Source organism: Oncorhynchus tshawytscha, linkage group LG29 (assembly GCF_018296145.1).
Source record: "Oncorhynchus tshawytscha isolate Ot180627B linkage group LG29, Otsh_v2.0, whole genome shotgun sequence".
Classification (NCBI taxonomy): Eukaryota; Metazoa; Chordata; class Actinopteri; order Salmoniformes; family Salmonidae; genus Oncorhynchus; species Oncorhynchus tshawytscha.
This window is the reverse complement of record NC_056457.1, coordinates 11,504,862-11,521,152: the sequence shown is the minus strand read 5'-3', so window position 1 is coordinate 11,521,152 and position 16,291 is coordinate 11,504,862. Positions and strand designations below refer to the sequence as shown.

At 42.2% G+C, this 16,291-nt stretch overlaps 2 protein-coding genes across 5 annotated transcripts in view; one reads left to right on the top strand and one right to left on the bottom strand.

The window, feature by feature from the left end:
* nfx1 (nuclear transcription factor, X-box binding 1) overlaps positions 1-898 on the bottom strand; it is a 30,153-nt gene extending 29,255 nt beyond the window's left edge. For 2 of the 4 annotated variants that reach the window (XM_024392969.1, XM_024392972.1), the window contains exon 1: positions 625-822. In XM_024392969.1, the coding sequence (XP_024248737.1) occupies positions 625-646 (22 nt within the window). In that variant the 5' untranslated portion in view covers positions 647-822. Of the gene's footprint in view, positions 1-624 lie in introns of all 4 variants that reach the window. The other 2 variants (XM_024392971.1, XM_024392970.1) reach the window with 2 other exon arrangements.
* A 3,334-nt stretch (positions 899-4,232) lies between these two features.
* Positions 4,233-16,291, top strand: part of LOC112227945 (arf-GAP with SH3 domain, ANK repeat and PH domain-containing protein 1) — a 72,339-nt gene continuing 60,280 nt past the window's right edge. The window contains 3 exon segments of the mRNA XM_042308554.1: positions 4,233-4,453; positions 4,803-4,889; positions 6,224-6,350. Coding sequence (XP_042164488.1) covers positions 4,825-4,889; positions 6,224-6,350 — 192 coding nt within the window. The 5' untranslated portion in view covers positions 4,233-4,453; positions 4,803-4,824.

The window sequence follows — 16,291 nt, the reverse complement described above, 5'->3', positions numbered from 1 at the left end:
TCCGGAAGTATCGCGATGTTGCGTCTTTGGGCTTAGAATTCTATCAATTGGTGAGAAGAGACTCATATCATATTCATTTGTACACATCTGAATCTCGGAAAAGTTGCTTCCAGTTTCAGACATGTCTTAAGGTCCCGTTCGCCTGGGTCAAACAAAAACACTAATTATAGGCCTTTGATCACATGGTTGTAAAGTTCATGCAGTCGACATGTAGGACAGTTGTTATCCCCATAATGCAACACACTAAAAGGAGACTTTGCAGATGTGACCCGTTTGAACTGAGTGAGCCCCCTTAGCACAAAGCAGAAATTTCTGGTTGAGGAATATAGTATGTCAACCTAACTTACGTTTCCACTGAAACGTCGCTCTTGCGTCTTTCTACGCCTGCTATGTTGGGTTACTGAGTGAGTGAGAGATGTGACACTGCCAGCTAGCTTGCTAACGTTAGCTGAGTGCAATTTGGCAGCTCAACACAAACCCTGTAATTTCACTTTGAATTTCCATTTGCTATGATTGGGCTAAATAGCATGAGAGATACTTAAATGATTATCCACTCTAGTTAAAACTGAAGTGAGCAATCTAGTTAGCTAGACAGTTAGCTAACTGCTAGCTAAACTACTTTACCTGTGACTGAGCCCTCAGCCATTCAATCACACAGTTGGCAGTCGCTCACGTTCTTCTCCCACGCGAAGTTTGTAGCTAAGATTTTTTTAAACAGCTGTTGGGAGATTAACAACCACAGATTAAATGCCACTTTGTATTTATTATTCCCACAAAAATAATAACATGTCTCCCCTCCTTACATGATTGACTGCGGTATAAACGAACCGTTGTGTGAAACACGAGCTCTGACGATTCTTCCTGCAAAGGAGTTTGAAGTTATAGAACTTTATTGAGACTCACCCGCAGGACGGTTAGCCTTCTGGTCGGAATAACCACAAGGGGGACAGACCCGTCCCAGTCCACAGACAGTGTCACCAGATACCATTGACTTTAGAATGAAATATAACTGGACTGGACTGAAATAAATGAAATATAATAGAACTGAACTTAAATAAATATAATATAACTGAACGTAGACTCTGTGAATTACTTTGCCAAGAGCAGAACCGCAGATATTGAGATGAGGGAGATAAAAGACAGCGCACCAAAACAGCGGAGAATTTGAGGCTCGTGCTTCAATGCTTTTAGTTGTTGCGGAAATTGACCCACTTTGCTGTTTACTTTCTGCACCTATGTCATGTTGCTAAGTCTACCTTTAACTCAAGTAGAATAGTATAGCATGGAATGATCTACTGTCCTCCATGCTAGGTTCAAAATATACCCTTCTTCAACCTAGCCTCAATGGAGGAAATTCTTCCCACAGTATTGTACAGACAAAGGATCCCACAATATTGTACAGACAAAGGATCACACCCCTAGGCCTACACATCCATCACAGCCATAGTGTCTAAGCGAGGCCAGACAGGCAGTCATGGAAGGAATCAGGGTCGACAGAGGCTATGATGGATGTTTTGTGGACTTGGATCACTGGGCTGTTGATTTAAAAAGATTTCAGAGATAATGCAACTCTGCAAAAGGTTAACTCTCTGAGATGATATTCCAGGCTATAAATTCATAAAGAGCTCGGTCAAATGCAGTCTATGCTTAATTTTCAGTCAAGACTTTTCGGATAATGATTTGTTATCATGTTAACCTCTCATCATTGTCTTTATATACAGTACCAGTCAAAAGGCTGGACACACCTACTCATTCAAGGAGTTTTCATTATTTATACTATTTTCTACATTGTAGAATAATAGTGAAGACATCATAACTATGAAATAATACATTGGAAATCATGTAGTAACCAAAAAAGTGTTAAACAAATCAAAATGTTTTAGGTTTTAGATTCTTCAAAGTAGCCACCCTTTGCCTTGATGACAGCTTTGCACACTCTTGGCATTCTCTCAACCAGCTTCACCTGGAATGCTTTTCCAACAGTCTTGAGTTCACACATATGCTGAGCACTTGGTGGCTGCTTTTCCTTCACTCTGCGGTCCAACTCATCCCAATCCATCTCAATTGGGTTGAGGTCGGGTGATTGCGGGGGACAGGTCATCCGATGCAGCACTCCATCACTCTTCTTCTTGGTCAAATAGCCCTTACACAGCCTGGAGGTGTGTTGGGTAATTGTCATGTCATTGTCCTGTTCCACTAAGCGCAAACCAGATGGGAGGACGTATTGCTGCAGAATGCTGTGGTAGCCGTGCTGATTAAGTGTGCCTTGAATTCTAAATAAAAAACTGACAGTGTCACCAGCAAAGCACCCCCACACCGTCACACCTCCTCATCCATGCTTCACCGTGGGAAATACACATGCAGAGATAATCCGCTCACCTACTCTGCGTCTCACAAAAGCACAGCCAGACAGTCACCACAGTGAAAAACAGGACAGTTACTGGAACAACCCCAAAAAATTATACAAACATTTTTTCCAATAATGAACTCTTAGTTTTTGTAAAATATATAAACATTTTTCACAAGGAAAATTGGGGTTGTGGTTGTCATCAATAACCATGTAAAAATAATATGGCTCAGTTGGTAGAGCATGGAGCTTGCAATGCCAGGGTTGTGGGTTTGATTCCCACAGTGGACCTGTATGAACCTGTATGCACTCACTACTGTAAGAGTGTCTGCTAAATGACTCAAATGTAAATGTAATAACCTTGACAAACAGGTTTGCTTTCGCCCTGTTCAGTGGTATGACCAATGATTTATGCATTCAGTTTATTAGGTACACCCATCTAGTATTGGGTCGGACCTCTTTGCCTCCAGAACAGCCTAAATTATTTGTGGAAAGGATTCTACAAGTCGGAAACTTTCCATGGCAATGTTGGTCCATGCTGACGCAATGGCACCACGCAGTTGCTGCAGATTGGACGGTGGTACGACACCAGGCAGGACGGGTCCATGGGCTCATGCTACTTACGCCAAAACCTGACTCTGCCATCAGCCTGATGCAACAGGTACCAGGATTCGTCAGATCACGCAATGTTTTCCACTCGTCAATTGTCCAGTGTTGGTGATTACGTGCCCACTGGAGCCGCTTCTTCTAGTTTTTAGCTGATAGGAGTGGAACCCAGTGCTGCAATAGCCCATACGTGACAAGGATCTTCGAGTTGTGCCTTCTGAGATGCCGTTTTGCACACCACTGTTGTACTGCGACGTTATTTGTCTGATGGTGGCCCGCCTGTTAGCTTGCATGATTCTTGCCATTCTCCTTCGACCTCTCTCATAAACGAGCTGATTTTGCCCACAGGACTGCCGCTGACTAGATGTTTTTTGTTTGTCGCACTATTCTTGGGACACCCTAGACACTGTCATGCGTGAAAAGCCCAGGAGGGCTGGCACCTACGATCATACCACACTCAAAGTCATTTAGGTCACTCATTTTGCCTATTCTAACATTCAATCGAACAGTAACTGAATGTCCCGAAGCCTGTCTGCCTGCTTTATATAATAAGACACGGCCACTTGACTCACTGTCTGTAAGAGCTTTTCAATTTCCGTGAATGGGGTGGTGTATCCAATAAACTGGCCGGTGAGTGTATATACACCCAATAACTGATAGGGGGCGCTGTGTTGTAAAAAAATATTTAAAAAATAAAAAAAATTGAACATTTTGGAAGCAAAAGAAATGCATGTATTACTGTCTACTTTCGTTTTTGACACATTTATTCTATAATATACACCTTAATGCATAATTTTAAAATTGTATTGTGTGAACTTAACATAAAAATAAAAACATATATTAAAACATTTTTCTTAAAGTTTAATTTTTTTGAGATTACTAATGTTACTGTTCCCACTACAACAACAAAATACTTATATACATGTAATTTTGTCCTTGAAACATTGTAGAATTGTAGACTGTAGAATTCCATTCATTCCTATGAAGGACTGTTACTACTGGAGAGTGCCATCTGAAATATGGCCGACCAGTGCCTTCAAAGCCTCTCAATGGCCAATACATAGCATCAACAATTCAGGGTTTATATACATCATTGGGTACAACAGCTGTAGTTAAAATCAGCTCGAGGGAGCGAGGAAACTTCTTGGCTTTTTCTGTTTACCCAGATCCCACATTTCCTGTTTGAGTGCCTTCTGGGTTTCCTCAGTTCCTGTAGGCCTACCATTAGATCCAGCTCATTGTAAGTGGCTATTTTCCTGCTCACATGGCGGGTTTCTCCCTTCCTGCCCGCACTGTGACTGATCTTCACGGGATCCATTGCTAGAGGACATCACTCTCTCCTTTCAGCTCTTAAGTTAAAAGTATAGCCATTACTGAACCCCTGTTGGTTGACTATTCAACATGAGCCTGATATGATGCGCCCAGCAAGTATTCTCTTCTGCATCAATCAAGAGGACATTCACACTGTTCAGATTCCAAATTTGATGTGCATCGATTTCGGTAAGTTGAGGCGTGGCGTAATAGCCCATGTTCTTCTTTGGAATATGAGTGCTCTTCAAAGGGTTAGAGATGGACATTATATTATTTTCAATGAGTCCGAAATTAGAACTTTTATGTTGGCTAACAAATGAACCTATTTAAAATATGTGTATTACTGTATGCAAAACAATGCTTTCTCATCAGAGTACTATTCCTGTGTGGTACAAATTATTTATGAATATACTATTAGTTGCCTATAGGCATTTTTTATACAACGTTGTGTTATCTTGATTCTTCCCCCGGCTATACCACAATCTCTGATGTCTAGAGAGCAACAGAGCTCTGCTCATGTGATTCTTATTTGATTTAGGTTATAAGGTGACAGTCAAGTCATGAGATCCTCCTCTTCCCGTCCGTCAAATTTCTCATCTAAAGATTCTTTATGGAATCCGAGTCGGTAAGACCCTCTAAATTCTGTTGATACTGAAACATTGTATCACCTCATAATATTCAGAGACTATTCTCTTGTGTCTAAAATCCTTCAATCATATTTCTTTGTGCTATTGCTTTATTCTAGTAGTAAGTGTAAATTGACCAAGAGCCTATCATATCTGATTGAACACTTTTGTTATTCACCAGCAATGTTTTTTCTCAATGTTGCACCGCTACAATTACAGGCATTCCACGACTACAGGCACGCACTTCAATGTAATTTACCATCACTGTTTTACCTATGGATGAATATTTTTCAGACCTCGTACCTTAACTCAATAGATCTGATAAGTATTTATAGACTGCAATTCCCCAATAATAAATACACGAGCCACCATTGAGGTTTTTCAATCAGCTAAAGTTATGTTTTAATGCGTTTCTTTAGGCTTCAATTAATATAAACTATTTTACATGTTTATAATTAAGTACCATTTTTTTAAATGAATAACACAGTAGTACAGTCAATTGGTATTTGTAAATATATATCTGACTGGTAAATATATATAGGCAGATAGGCATTTAGAATCATAAACAATACTGTTTATAGCAAAGGCCAAATAGAGTCTTAGAATATTAATTATTGGACACATTTTCCTTTTCACATAGCATATTATTCGATGACTTCAGTACACCCTCGAATAGAGGTAGTTTTTTTTTACTGCGGATTGTCTCTGAGTATTATGTCCGAGATCATAGACATGCGCAGAGTTCTTCCTTGTTTGTCTCCGTCATCAGAGGTGGGTGAGAGAGAGCGAGAGAGCGGGAGGGAGAGTGGTTGTGAATGTCAAGACAGCGTTGCATTCGAAAGAGAAACGGAGAGAAGAGAAGAAAAGAGACGAAATTCAGCGATTGCAGAGAGCACATATTATAATTGATTTCACAGAAATATTTCTGATTGTAGAAAATATTATCGGGAAAGTATCGTATTGAACATCAGCAAAACATGATGGAATCCGCTATTCTATTTTACAGCAAGGCAGCATAGGACAGTAATTAAGCGATTGTGTTTTGGTTATTTGCGCAAGGGATTCGGGCGAGAGGAGAAGAGAGGAAGGGAAGAATTTGTGTCCATTCCCGTTTCCCTTGGGGGCAGTGAAGTCATAGGAGAACCAAACAAGTAATTCGAGAAGAGACGCATTTTTGTAATTTCGCTATCTAGTTAGTATCCTAAACTATCAGTTTTCCACCCAGTTACACACGGTTAGACGTCACGTAATTTTCCTCGGCAGTTGTTTTTTCATGATTTAGGATTTTCTCAACAATTCTTGCCATCCTCTTCTGGGCGATTCCCTGCTGAAGGATGCCTGATCAAATATCAGTGTCCGAGTTTCTCTCGGAGACAACCGAGGACTACAATTCTCCGACCACATCCAGCTTCACGACCCGTTTGCAGAGCTGTAGGAACACAGTCAACATTCTGGAAGAGGTAAGGCCACATCATGTTATAACATTGAGTCAGCCATGGCTGCAGATGGAATTGCGTGCAAGAGCGACCATTGCGCATTGATGAATCATGCCACCACAGATATGACATAGGTTCAGGAGGCACAGGCTACTTAAATTATACAATGCATGTTATTATCCTAAACTCCATATAGTGGTAGCAGGGTCCAGAGTTGGTCGTTCAAATAGACTCTGCATCTGTGTCCAAATGCCCAAGCCAATACCCAAAGTTGTACTGTATTCTGCAGAATAACCTCAGAAAGTGTCCTACACAGAGAGCACTGTTCTGATGTGCAAGCAATACAAAAACAACATTTCTGTGATGAGCATTCCACCATGGCAAGCAAGGTTAGATTGTGATGGCTAGAATTAGACTTATTTGCATGCCTATTATTATAAACGGCCTGTTATCAATTGGCACTGTCTTGTGCCATTGGCAACTTTGTAACACTTCTGTTGCCATTTACACTGTAGCAAACAGCACATCAAGGACCATGTTATAATACATGTCTGTTTACTGTCCCTTACAGGCGTTGGGATCAGTTCTTTGTCCCTGTACAATCCCAGACTATTAGAAGCAAAATGGCCTATTTAAAACAGTTAATATGCATCCTATTCTTTCCAAGCCGAATCATTTGAACATGTGTCGTTAAAAAAAACCCCACAAAGACCTACTGTCCTAGAACTTAGCAGTTACATTGTTACAACATGCAATAATGGTGTCCAAAGGATCAGCACAATTGTGGTTCGCTTTTATAGTGTAGTGATGATGTCATGATGGCCTTCTGTGGTTTGCTCACACTGAAGCCTATGTTAATTCTATGCAGTTCAATTGAGCTAGTTTTGCTCCTACTGCTGCTGGCTGGTGTTGCCAGGCAGAGGGGGAGGATTGGGTAGGATAGAGGAGAGGGAAGGGAGGGAGGGTGTGTTTTAGGCCTTACAGCTTTCTGGTCTCTCTCTGTTGCATAACTCTGAGCAGAGCAGCCAGGCTGTAGCATTGGAGTGTGCTGGCTGTCTCCACACAGAGTGGGGGTAGGGATGGATGGAGCAGCAAACCCTCCAGCTTCCAGCCACTCTCTGACAGAGATATTGACATTTACAATGATTCTGAATCAGAATGTCTCCCTCCACACATATGGTGCTAACATCAGCCTGATTCTAAACCTTCTAAGCCTGTTCTTACAATCACAATCAGTGGTGGAAGAGCTCGCAGGCAAGTAGCCTACACACGCACGCGCAAACATGCACTCACAAACACACACACACTCACAGGATTGCACGTCTGATCAGTGAGGTGAGTGTAATCAGGTGAATCCGGGTGGAGACCATGGAGAGCAATGCATTCTCAGCCCACCCCCATCTGCACTGGCTTTACCATGAGATAATGGGACATCAAAGAAGGGCAGCAGCATGCCCTGTTAAAACCGACACATTACCTCATTTCATTACCTCATTTTTTTCATTGAATAAAATAGAAAGAGGTCTATGTTTCTCTTGCAGTCATTGGTTTAATGTTCTCATATAGTGTATATAAAATGGCAGCCATGGCAGATGATCAATGCTGATAATCATTCATCTCCCTCTGCATGTTATCTCAGGTTGTATCCCAAATGGCACCCTATTCTCTAAATAGTGCACTACTTCTGGTCAAAGGTAGTGCACTACATAAGGAGTAGAGTGCCATTTGGAGTGCAGCAACAGTGTCAGTGGTTTCATCTTCCATTTAAGAAAGGAGGCAGGAGAGAGAGAGCAGTTCCTGAGATTGGAAATCCCGAATTTGAATCCGTTGTGTCCGTGCAACTCCTTCAAGCTAAGAGACAGTGGATTGTCATGTGCTCTGCTGTCATGTGCTATACTGTCATGTGCTCTGCTGTCATGTGTTCTACTGCCAGGCGTGCTGAGGACTAAAGAAAGATGTTAGGATGTTTCTGCATCCTCTGGAAATGAGGCTGAAGAAACACCTTGAAGTAGCCTAGAGCTTTGGTTTCAAATGGATAACATATACCTGTAGGACAATCTCTGTTTATTGTTTCTCACCCAATAGTGATAGAAATGTTATTATCAGTTATTACAACAGTGTCCTCAAGGAAACTGAAGTCCTTCCCATAGAAAGAGCCATATTAACTTGACTTTACAGTATGCTTAAATGACCAATGATATCTTTCTTTGTTCTTTTTTTATTTGACCTTTATTTAACTAGGCAAGTTAGTTAAGAACAAATTCTTATTTTCAATGATGGCCTAGGAGCAGTTGGTTAACTGCCTTGTTCAGGGGCAGAACGAGAGATTTTTACCTTGTCAGCTCGGGGATTCGATCTTGCAACCTTTCGGTTACTATCTACATGATAGTACATTATATCTACACGATAGCACATTATAGTGCATCATATCTACATGATAGTACATGCTGCATGGTTGTTCAAAATGGTTGACACATTTTTGCATATTCTCTCTTCGTAGATAGATAGCGTAATATGCAGAATGGCTGGTCAAGGCCTATGTGTCGTAGCATTTAGAAGTTCCACCCCGTCTCTCCCCGAAGGTTTATAGTACAATAATAGAAGAATCTTTACAACCAAGCCATGTTTATTCTCATTTTACATGACGCTCTTATCCAGAGCGACTTACAGGAGCAATCCGTGTTCAAGTGCACATCAACAGATTTTTCACCTAGTCAGCTTGGGGATTCAAACCATTAACCTTTCTGTTAGTGGCCCAACGCTCTCAACCGCTAGGCTACCTGCTGCTTCTCCACACAGAGGACATTTTTGTTCATTTAACAACAAGGAAAGGCTTGCGTCATGGATCACCTCTCTGGCTCTGTGCCTCCCAGCTCAGAGAGAGAGAGACTGCTAAACAAACCAAAAACATCTGTTGGAAGAGCCGCCATGTGCGCCCGGCCCGGGCTGCAGCAGTAACCACTCTGGAATTGTAGTCCGGATCACATGACGGGGGCCATTATACTGGCCACAAAAGAGCAACAACGTATAATCTTTCTTATTTAAACAGACAAGAGGCCATAGAATCAAGCTTTTCCCGAAACATTGATCTAAAATCAGTAGAGAGCAGAAGACCTCGCCAGGGTCCTGCCTTGGGATACTACATACACCTTCCAGATGGCATTCCTCCTCACTTTATGGATTTCCAACTCTGTAAAAGTTCAGCAGTATTGCCATGGCCTCTGAAAAGAGTCAGGGTGAAAAATGTTGGCCATGTAGCATTTGAAGAGAAGCCACCAAAGATGCTAAAGTGGGCCTATTTGGTTTGTGCCACATTTTCACCATAACCAGTGAGGCAAAATGGGAGGCTATTCTCTCATTCTCTCTTCAGAAAAGGTAAATAATTCCCATAATAACCTTCCCACCTTCATTCAATCTGCTTCTCCAAGTAATTTTCCCAGTATGTTGACGAGGTAAATTATGCAAAGGTACATGGTGAATATTTAATGGTGTAACCTGAGGAGGAGAGCTGACCTGCCGGAGGAGGACAACAGTTGTCAGCCTCCCTCCTCAGGCGTCTCAACACAGTGAGTCATATAAAGGTGCAGAGGGGGAGATGCAGCGACATCAAAACTTCTTACTTCAACTCCACACCTGAATTATTTATGGATGGCTGCTTGGAGTGACAAAGATGTTCACGATTCCCCTCCTCAAAGCAGCACTGTCCTTATTAACGCAACCCAGTTTGCCCAGTCACAACAGGGAAAAGCTCCCCTGCCTACAGTGCATTCGAAAAGTATTTAGACCCCTTGACTTTTTCCACATTTTGTTACGTTACAGCCTTATTCTAAAATGGATTAAATAGTTTTTTCCCTCATCAATCATAATGACAAAGCAAAAACAGGTTTTTAGATGTTTTTTCAAATTTATAAAAAAACAACAACAAAATATGACATTTACATAAGTATTCAGACCCTTTACTCAGTTGAAGCACATTTGGCAGCGATTACAGCATCGACTCTTTTTGGGTATGACGCTACAAGCTTGCCAAGCTCTCCTATTCTTCTCTGCAGATTCTCTCAAGCTCTGTCAGGTTGGATGGGGAACGTCGCTGCACAGCTATTTTCAGGTCTTTCCAGAGATGGGTTCAAGTCCGGGCTCTGGCTGGGCCACTCAAGGACATTCAGAGACTTGTCCCAAAGCCACTCCTGCGTTGTCTTGGCTGTGTGCTTAGGGTTGTTGTCCTGTTGGAAAGTGAACCTTCGCCCCAGTCTGCCCTGAGCGCTCTGGAACAGGTTTTCATCAAGGATATCTCTGTACTTTGCTCTGTTCATTTTTCCCTCGATCCTGACTAGTCTCCATGCCACTGAAAAACATCCCCACAACATGATACTGCCACCACCATGCTTCACCATAGGCCAGGTTTCCTCCAGATGTGACACTTGGCATTCAGGCCAAAGAGTTCAATTTTGGTTTCTCCAGACTAAAGAATCTTGTTTCTCATGGTCTGAGAGTCCTTTGAGTGCCTTTTGGCTAACTCCAAGTGGGCTGTTATGTGCCTTTTACTGAGGAGTGGCTTCCGTCTGGCCACTCTACCATAAAAGCCTGATTGGTGGAGTGCTGCAGAGATGGTTGTCTGTCTGGAAGGTTCTCCCATCTCCACAGAGGAACTCTGAAGCTCTGTCAGTGACTATCGGGTTCTTGGTCACCTCCCTGACCAAGGCCCTTCTTCCCCGATTGCTCAGTTTGGCCGGGCAACCAGCTCTAGGAAGAGTCTTGGTGGTTCTTAACTTCTTCCATTTAAGAATGATGGAGGCCACTGTGTTCTTGGGGACCTTCAATTCTGCAGACATTTTTTGGTACCCTTCCCCAGATCTGTGCCTCGTCACAATCCTGTCACAGAGCTCCACAGACAATTCCTTCGACCTCATGGCTTGGTTTTTGCTTCGACATGCACTGTCAACGGTGGGACCTTTATATAGACAGGTGTGTGGCTTTCCAAATCATGTCCAATCAATTGAATTAACCACAGGTGGACTCCAATCAAGTTGTACAAACATCTCAAGATAATCAATGGAAACAGGATGCACCTGAGCTCAATTTCGAGTCTTATAGCAACGGGTCTGAATACTTATGTAAATAAGGTATTTCAGTTTTTTATTTAATCTAGATTTGTAAAAAAAAAAAAATTCTAAAAACCTGTTTTCGCTTTCTCATTATGGGGTATTGTGATTGATGAGGAACATGTTTTATTTCATCCATTTTAGAATAAGGCTGTAATGTATCAAAATGTGGAAAAAGTCAAGGGATCTGAATACTTTCCGAATGCACCGTATGTTTACTGTTTATATTTCTACCAGTGCTAAAACGAAATAGGAAATAACTGCAGCCGTGTACTAATGCTGTGCACGTCTTGCATAACAGGAAGTGACATCATTATGGTGTTGAGGGCAGTAATGGAATCTGGTATGGTTAATCCACTACTGTGCCCAACAATACACAAGGGATGTTCTGAAGAATGGTTAGAAAATATTCATGCTCATCTGCAATTTAATTCCCTGAAAGGTTCAGAAAAATGTGTAGAGGAGGACTTCATGTATAGGCAGGCTTTAGTTAAGCTTCCCTTCCTTTGTTAGGGAAATCGTAAGAAGATGTTGGCTTTTTCTAATGGAAAACTTGTAGTTCCAACTGATCTGATCTTGGCATCTTTGAGTTAGTATCTTCTTATCCAACATGACTGAATCATGAACATTCGGGACAACCAGCCAGCCAGACTCCCTTGTGAGGCCCTCCCTGGTCTCTGCCCTACAGATGGTTCTTTGCGTCATTGAGTTAGCTTTTTAAACCAGGGAGAAACATCGCCTGGAACACAAGGGAAACCCTCAGTGGATTTGCATTCCTCTGAGCATGCCTCTCACACCACATCAGTGTGGAAGTGTGAGGACAAATCTTTGTCTTTTCATAGTCATCTTATCCAAACACTGTGAATTTCTTGGCAGTTACAATTAAATGTTTATTTCTTCCTTCTTTCATTTTGGGAACATCAGATGAGTGACTTTTTGTGAAATTGATGTCAGTTTCCACCTGGCGAAGAGTGAAATTGATAGTATACTATCTTGTCAAAATGACACAATTGGATGGTTTCAAATGAATACAGATTCCCTCCAGCCATTTCAGTGGTGTTAAGCTATGAGAGTGACAGTTTTGCTGTCATTCTGACCTGAGGAGACTGTCAGACTTCATCTGACATGAATTGGACAAATAGTCGTGTTGTTTGCTCTTCAGTAGAATGAAAGAGAAAAATGGCACCTCTGTTGACTGTTGCTAATTGTACTGCTCATTAGAGGATTTAAGGACCGCAGCATAGACACACAGACAGACAGTCTACACACAGCATTAGGATTTATGATAGCTTCAGGACAGTGTTTCCGTTAGCCGGTAATAGTCAGCTTTTGGCCTACATATATTTTTTTTAGGTCAATAAATCAAACTCCTGGTGGCCAACTGTCCGGGAGAAGAAGAAAAAAATCCCATTGCGAAATAATGATTTTTAAACTATTCATTGATGGAAATACCAGTCGATAGCAATACATTTGACCGGCCATGCTTATTGTGTATAGATTGATTCACATAATTTTGTGAAATTAAATTGGCGCGTGTGTACAGTATATTCATTATGTACCTTATTTATCACACTTGTACAGCATACAGATAGCGAAAAATCTGTCAGACAGCATGAGAGCTGCTGCCACAGCATCTCACACAGCAAATGCATAGGCAACGTGCATCACACACCACTTTGCAATGAGCTGGAGGCAGTATGCATTTAGAAAACATATACTTAATTGTTTGAAACCTGAACGTTTTACTACATATCATGAGGCATGTTTTTCCCTGCTTCAAAGTAGCCTAGCCAAAATCACACCCTATCTGTGGATGCAATTATTTTATATCAACATTATTACATTGTCCAGTAGCAACCCATGCTAGTTGCTACATATTAGATCTCCATTCTTTCTAAATGTGGACGGATATTTTAAGCTCTGTCACATGAAACCGCTCGCATGTGCGGTCCTGTTTGACAGTGTTTTCCCGTTAATTGCATTACGGAACGAACATTCACACGTAGCCCAGACCTGCTGCGCTTATAATGTGAATGAATAATAGTTTATCAAAAATTTTAAGCTAAACATTCTGATCTGTTGCATCAGCCTCATCGTATTTATTTTATTTTATGTAGACTAGGCCTACTGGTTGTTTGAATTTGGGATCTATCGTCCCACAACTGTCCCAGAGTCCGTTTGGAATAGGCTATTTCTTTCTCGACAAGCTGACCAATTGAATAGGTCAACTTTTCTACTATGGGGATAGTAGGCTACTAATTTTGCTGTTCATTACTCGTCTTGTTGGCTGAGGAAACGTAAATGTGGACAGTTATTCTAACATCTTCAAAGTGTGCATCAGAATTCGGTAAGAAGGACGGCACGTCGTTGCATCCTCGATTTCTATGTTCTGCTAATATGAATTACCATAATCGAAATGTGATTTATGTCATTCTGAGCAGAGTGGGCGGACGCCCTAATCAGGTTACGCACCCAATGCATTTGCTTCCGGCAAATTTCAATTAAAATGTTACCGCAAAACCTGCTTCAGGGTCTACTTTACTGAGAAAATCTGCTGCATACCTCAGGATATGTATGACACAACTTCATTTGTGGGCCTCCGTCCAAACGACATGTAAACGTAACACCGTTGGCCCACGATGACACACATTTGTTTTTGACATGTTGTTTACACTTGAAGGAGATTCCATCTCAATGTGCCTGAGTGAGATGCACATGTTTATCCTCACGTGCAACATATCTAGTTAGAAAACAGTGGATCCATCTGCCAGCCCCCCCATATTAAACTGGGAGAGGCTACCCAAGACCTGTTGGTAAACCATAAAATGGAGACATCAGCTGTTTGAATATCTACCTTTAGCGACAGAATAGGAAACTGTATATCATGTGGTTTTCTGCTTTTTTTTTTTTTTGCATGGTTTTTCTACTTTTCATTGCATTGCACAACCAGCGACGATTTTCGCTTTGGTATGATGCAATGTTCCTATTGAGAACAAGTCTTGTGAACACTTTGAATAATTCAAGAGAACGAGACAGGTTTCGTCATATCCTGGGTTTTACGTAACAAAGTGAATGCAGGCTATATGCAGGCTTCTTACCTCAACAACATTCACAACTCAGGACAGATGTGGCTAGCTGAATTATTGATTAAGTTGAGGCTTTTTAGAATTTGTCCCCTGTGTCACATGCAGGCAAATTAAACAGAACAGTGTTTATCGGCGTATTGCATGACTTGGCTCTCTCTCACTGACGGCCCATCACATTTTCCATCCTAGTTCAACCACAAAACAAAAAGTGCAAGCAAAGGCTGTCCTATAAAAAGTGCTCATTAGGTAAACTGTCAGCCTTAGAAATCTGACTCATAATCCCCCGAGCGAGGCAGTATCTCCCATGGTAACACAAGGGGGGTCAAATCGTAGTTCACTGTTTAAAAGTACCATATAAGCCTATAGTATCTGATGACTCTTGTTGCTGAGTTCCATTAGAGAGTTAGAGGAGAGGGCTGGCGATCAGGCAGTGGGGGTGTCTTGAGTCCATGTCTGAGTCCATTTAACAACAGTGGCCACTCAGTATCCCCCACCCTCCCTTTGCATAAATCAGAGAACGAGCAGGGATCAGAGCCCTGACAGCCCCACTGCCGGAGCTAAGCCTGGTCAGGGGCTAATCCGCTGTCTGCTAATAGCCCTTGATGATATATGCAGTGCAGCTGTGGCAGGAAGAGAAGGTAGGCCAACAGCTGGAAGCCCGGGCCAGAGACTGATTATCCAAATCCCTTGGTCTCTCAGACAGCAAACAAATCAACAAACAAGCAACTGAAACAGCATCCGAACACAAAGCCCAAAACCCTCCCACTGTGAAAGAGGCACGCCACAGATAGATTCGAAATATCGCTGGAGGATTTCTTTAAGGAGGGTTGGAAAGGATGTTTTGAGGTCTTAACCGGGTCACAAGACCTCTTCATCCTGAGGCGTGGCAAATTGGCAATGGGATGCATGTCTGAACCAGTATTGAAACAAAATAGCTTAAATCTGCTTTTCTTTCCCATCATTTATGTGATAATGAACGAGCCCCTCCTCTTCTCTGAGTTTGTGAGTGCTTGGGTCAATGGCCTTCCTCTAGAACTGGCCTGGGGGTTGGAGGAAGGCAGCACTGCTCAATGCTCACTGATGCATGCTCCTCTCCTGGCCTGAGGGGGAAATACTCCAAGGCTGACTCTGTTTCAAGAGGACACAATGGTGTTGTGCCTTGGACCGTGTGTGTGTTGTCAGCTGGGCACTTGATATAGTGTTTCATCTGAAGTGCTGAACATGCCTGCCAGGGGATGGCTTGTTGGCTCAGATGTGGATTTACACACGCTTGCTCCGTTTGAACGGCAAGGCTTTCCTAGAGCCTACAGAGGTCACTCTGCCCCCCTGGCAGGCCCGGCTCCAGGATGACATGCCCGAGGGGGCTTTTTAAATCCACGTGAGGTGGGGGGGGGGCACAACTAGTATTGCTTTAGAGCTCCAATAAAACAAGGTAGATTGGTCTTACTACTTCTCATACTGTAGGTACAAAAATGTATATGAAATGTAGCCGTACACAGTCAACAAACCGTCGCTTTGTATAATAACACGCAAATGATATGCATCCCCACTGCGACATGTGTATCGAAAATGCCGCCATATCTGGAGTAGAAGGCCTGCACATAATTTGTGCCTACCAACACGTGAAGATCAGCTCGATGAGCACCACCTGCTTATCAACGATTCTGACAGGCTTCATCGCTTCAACTTCAATAATTACAACTTAGATTACATTTCTGTCAAATTTGTGGCGCTGCGCAATGAGCGTAATCAAGGCGCCACGTCTCCGTGGGACAGT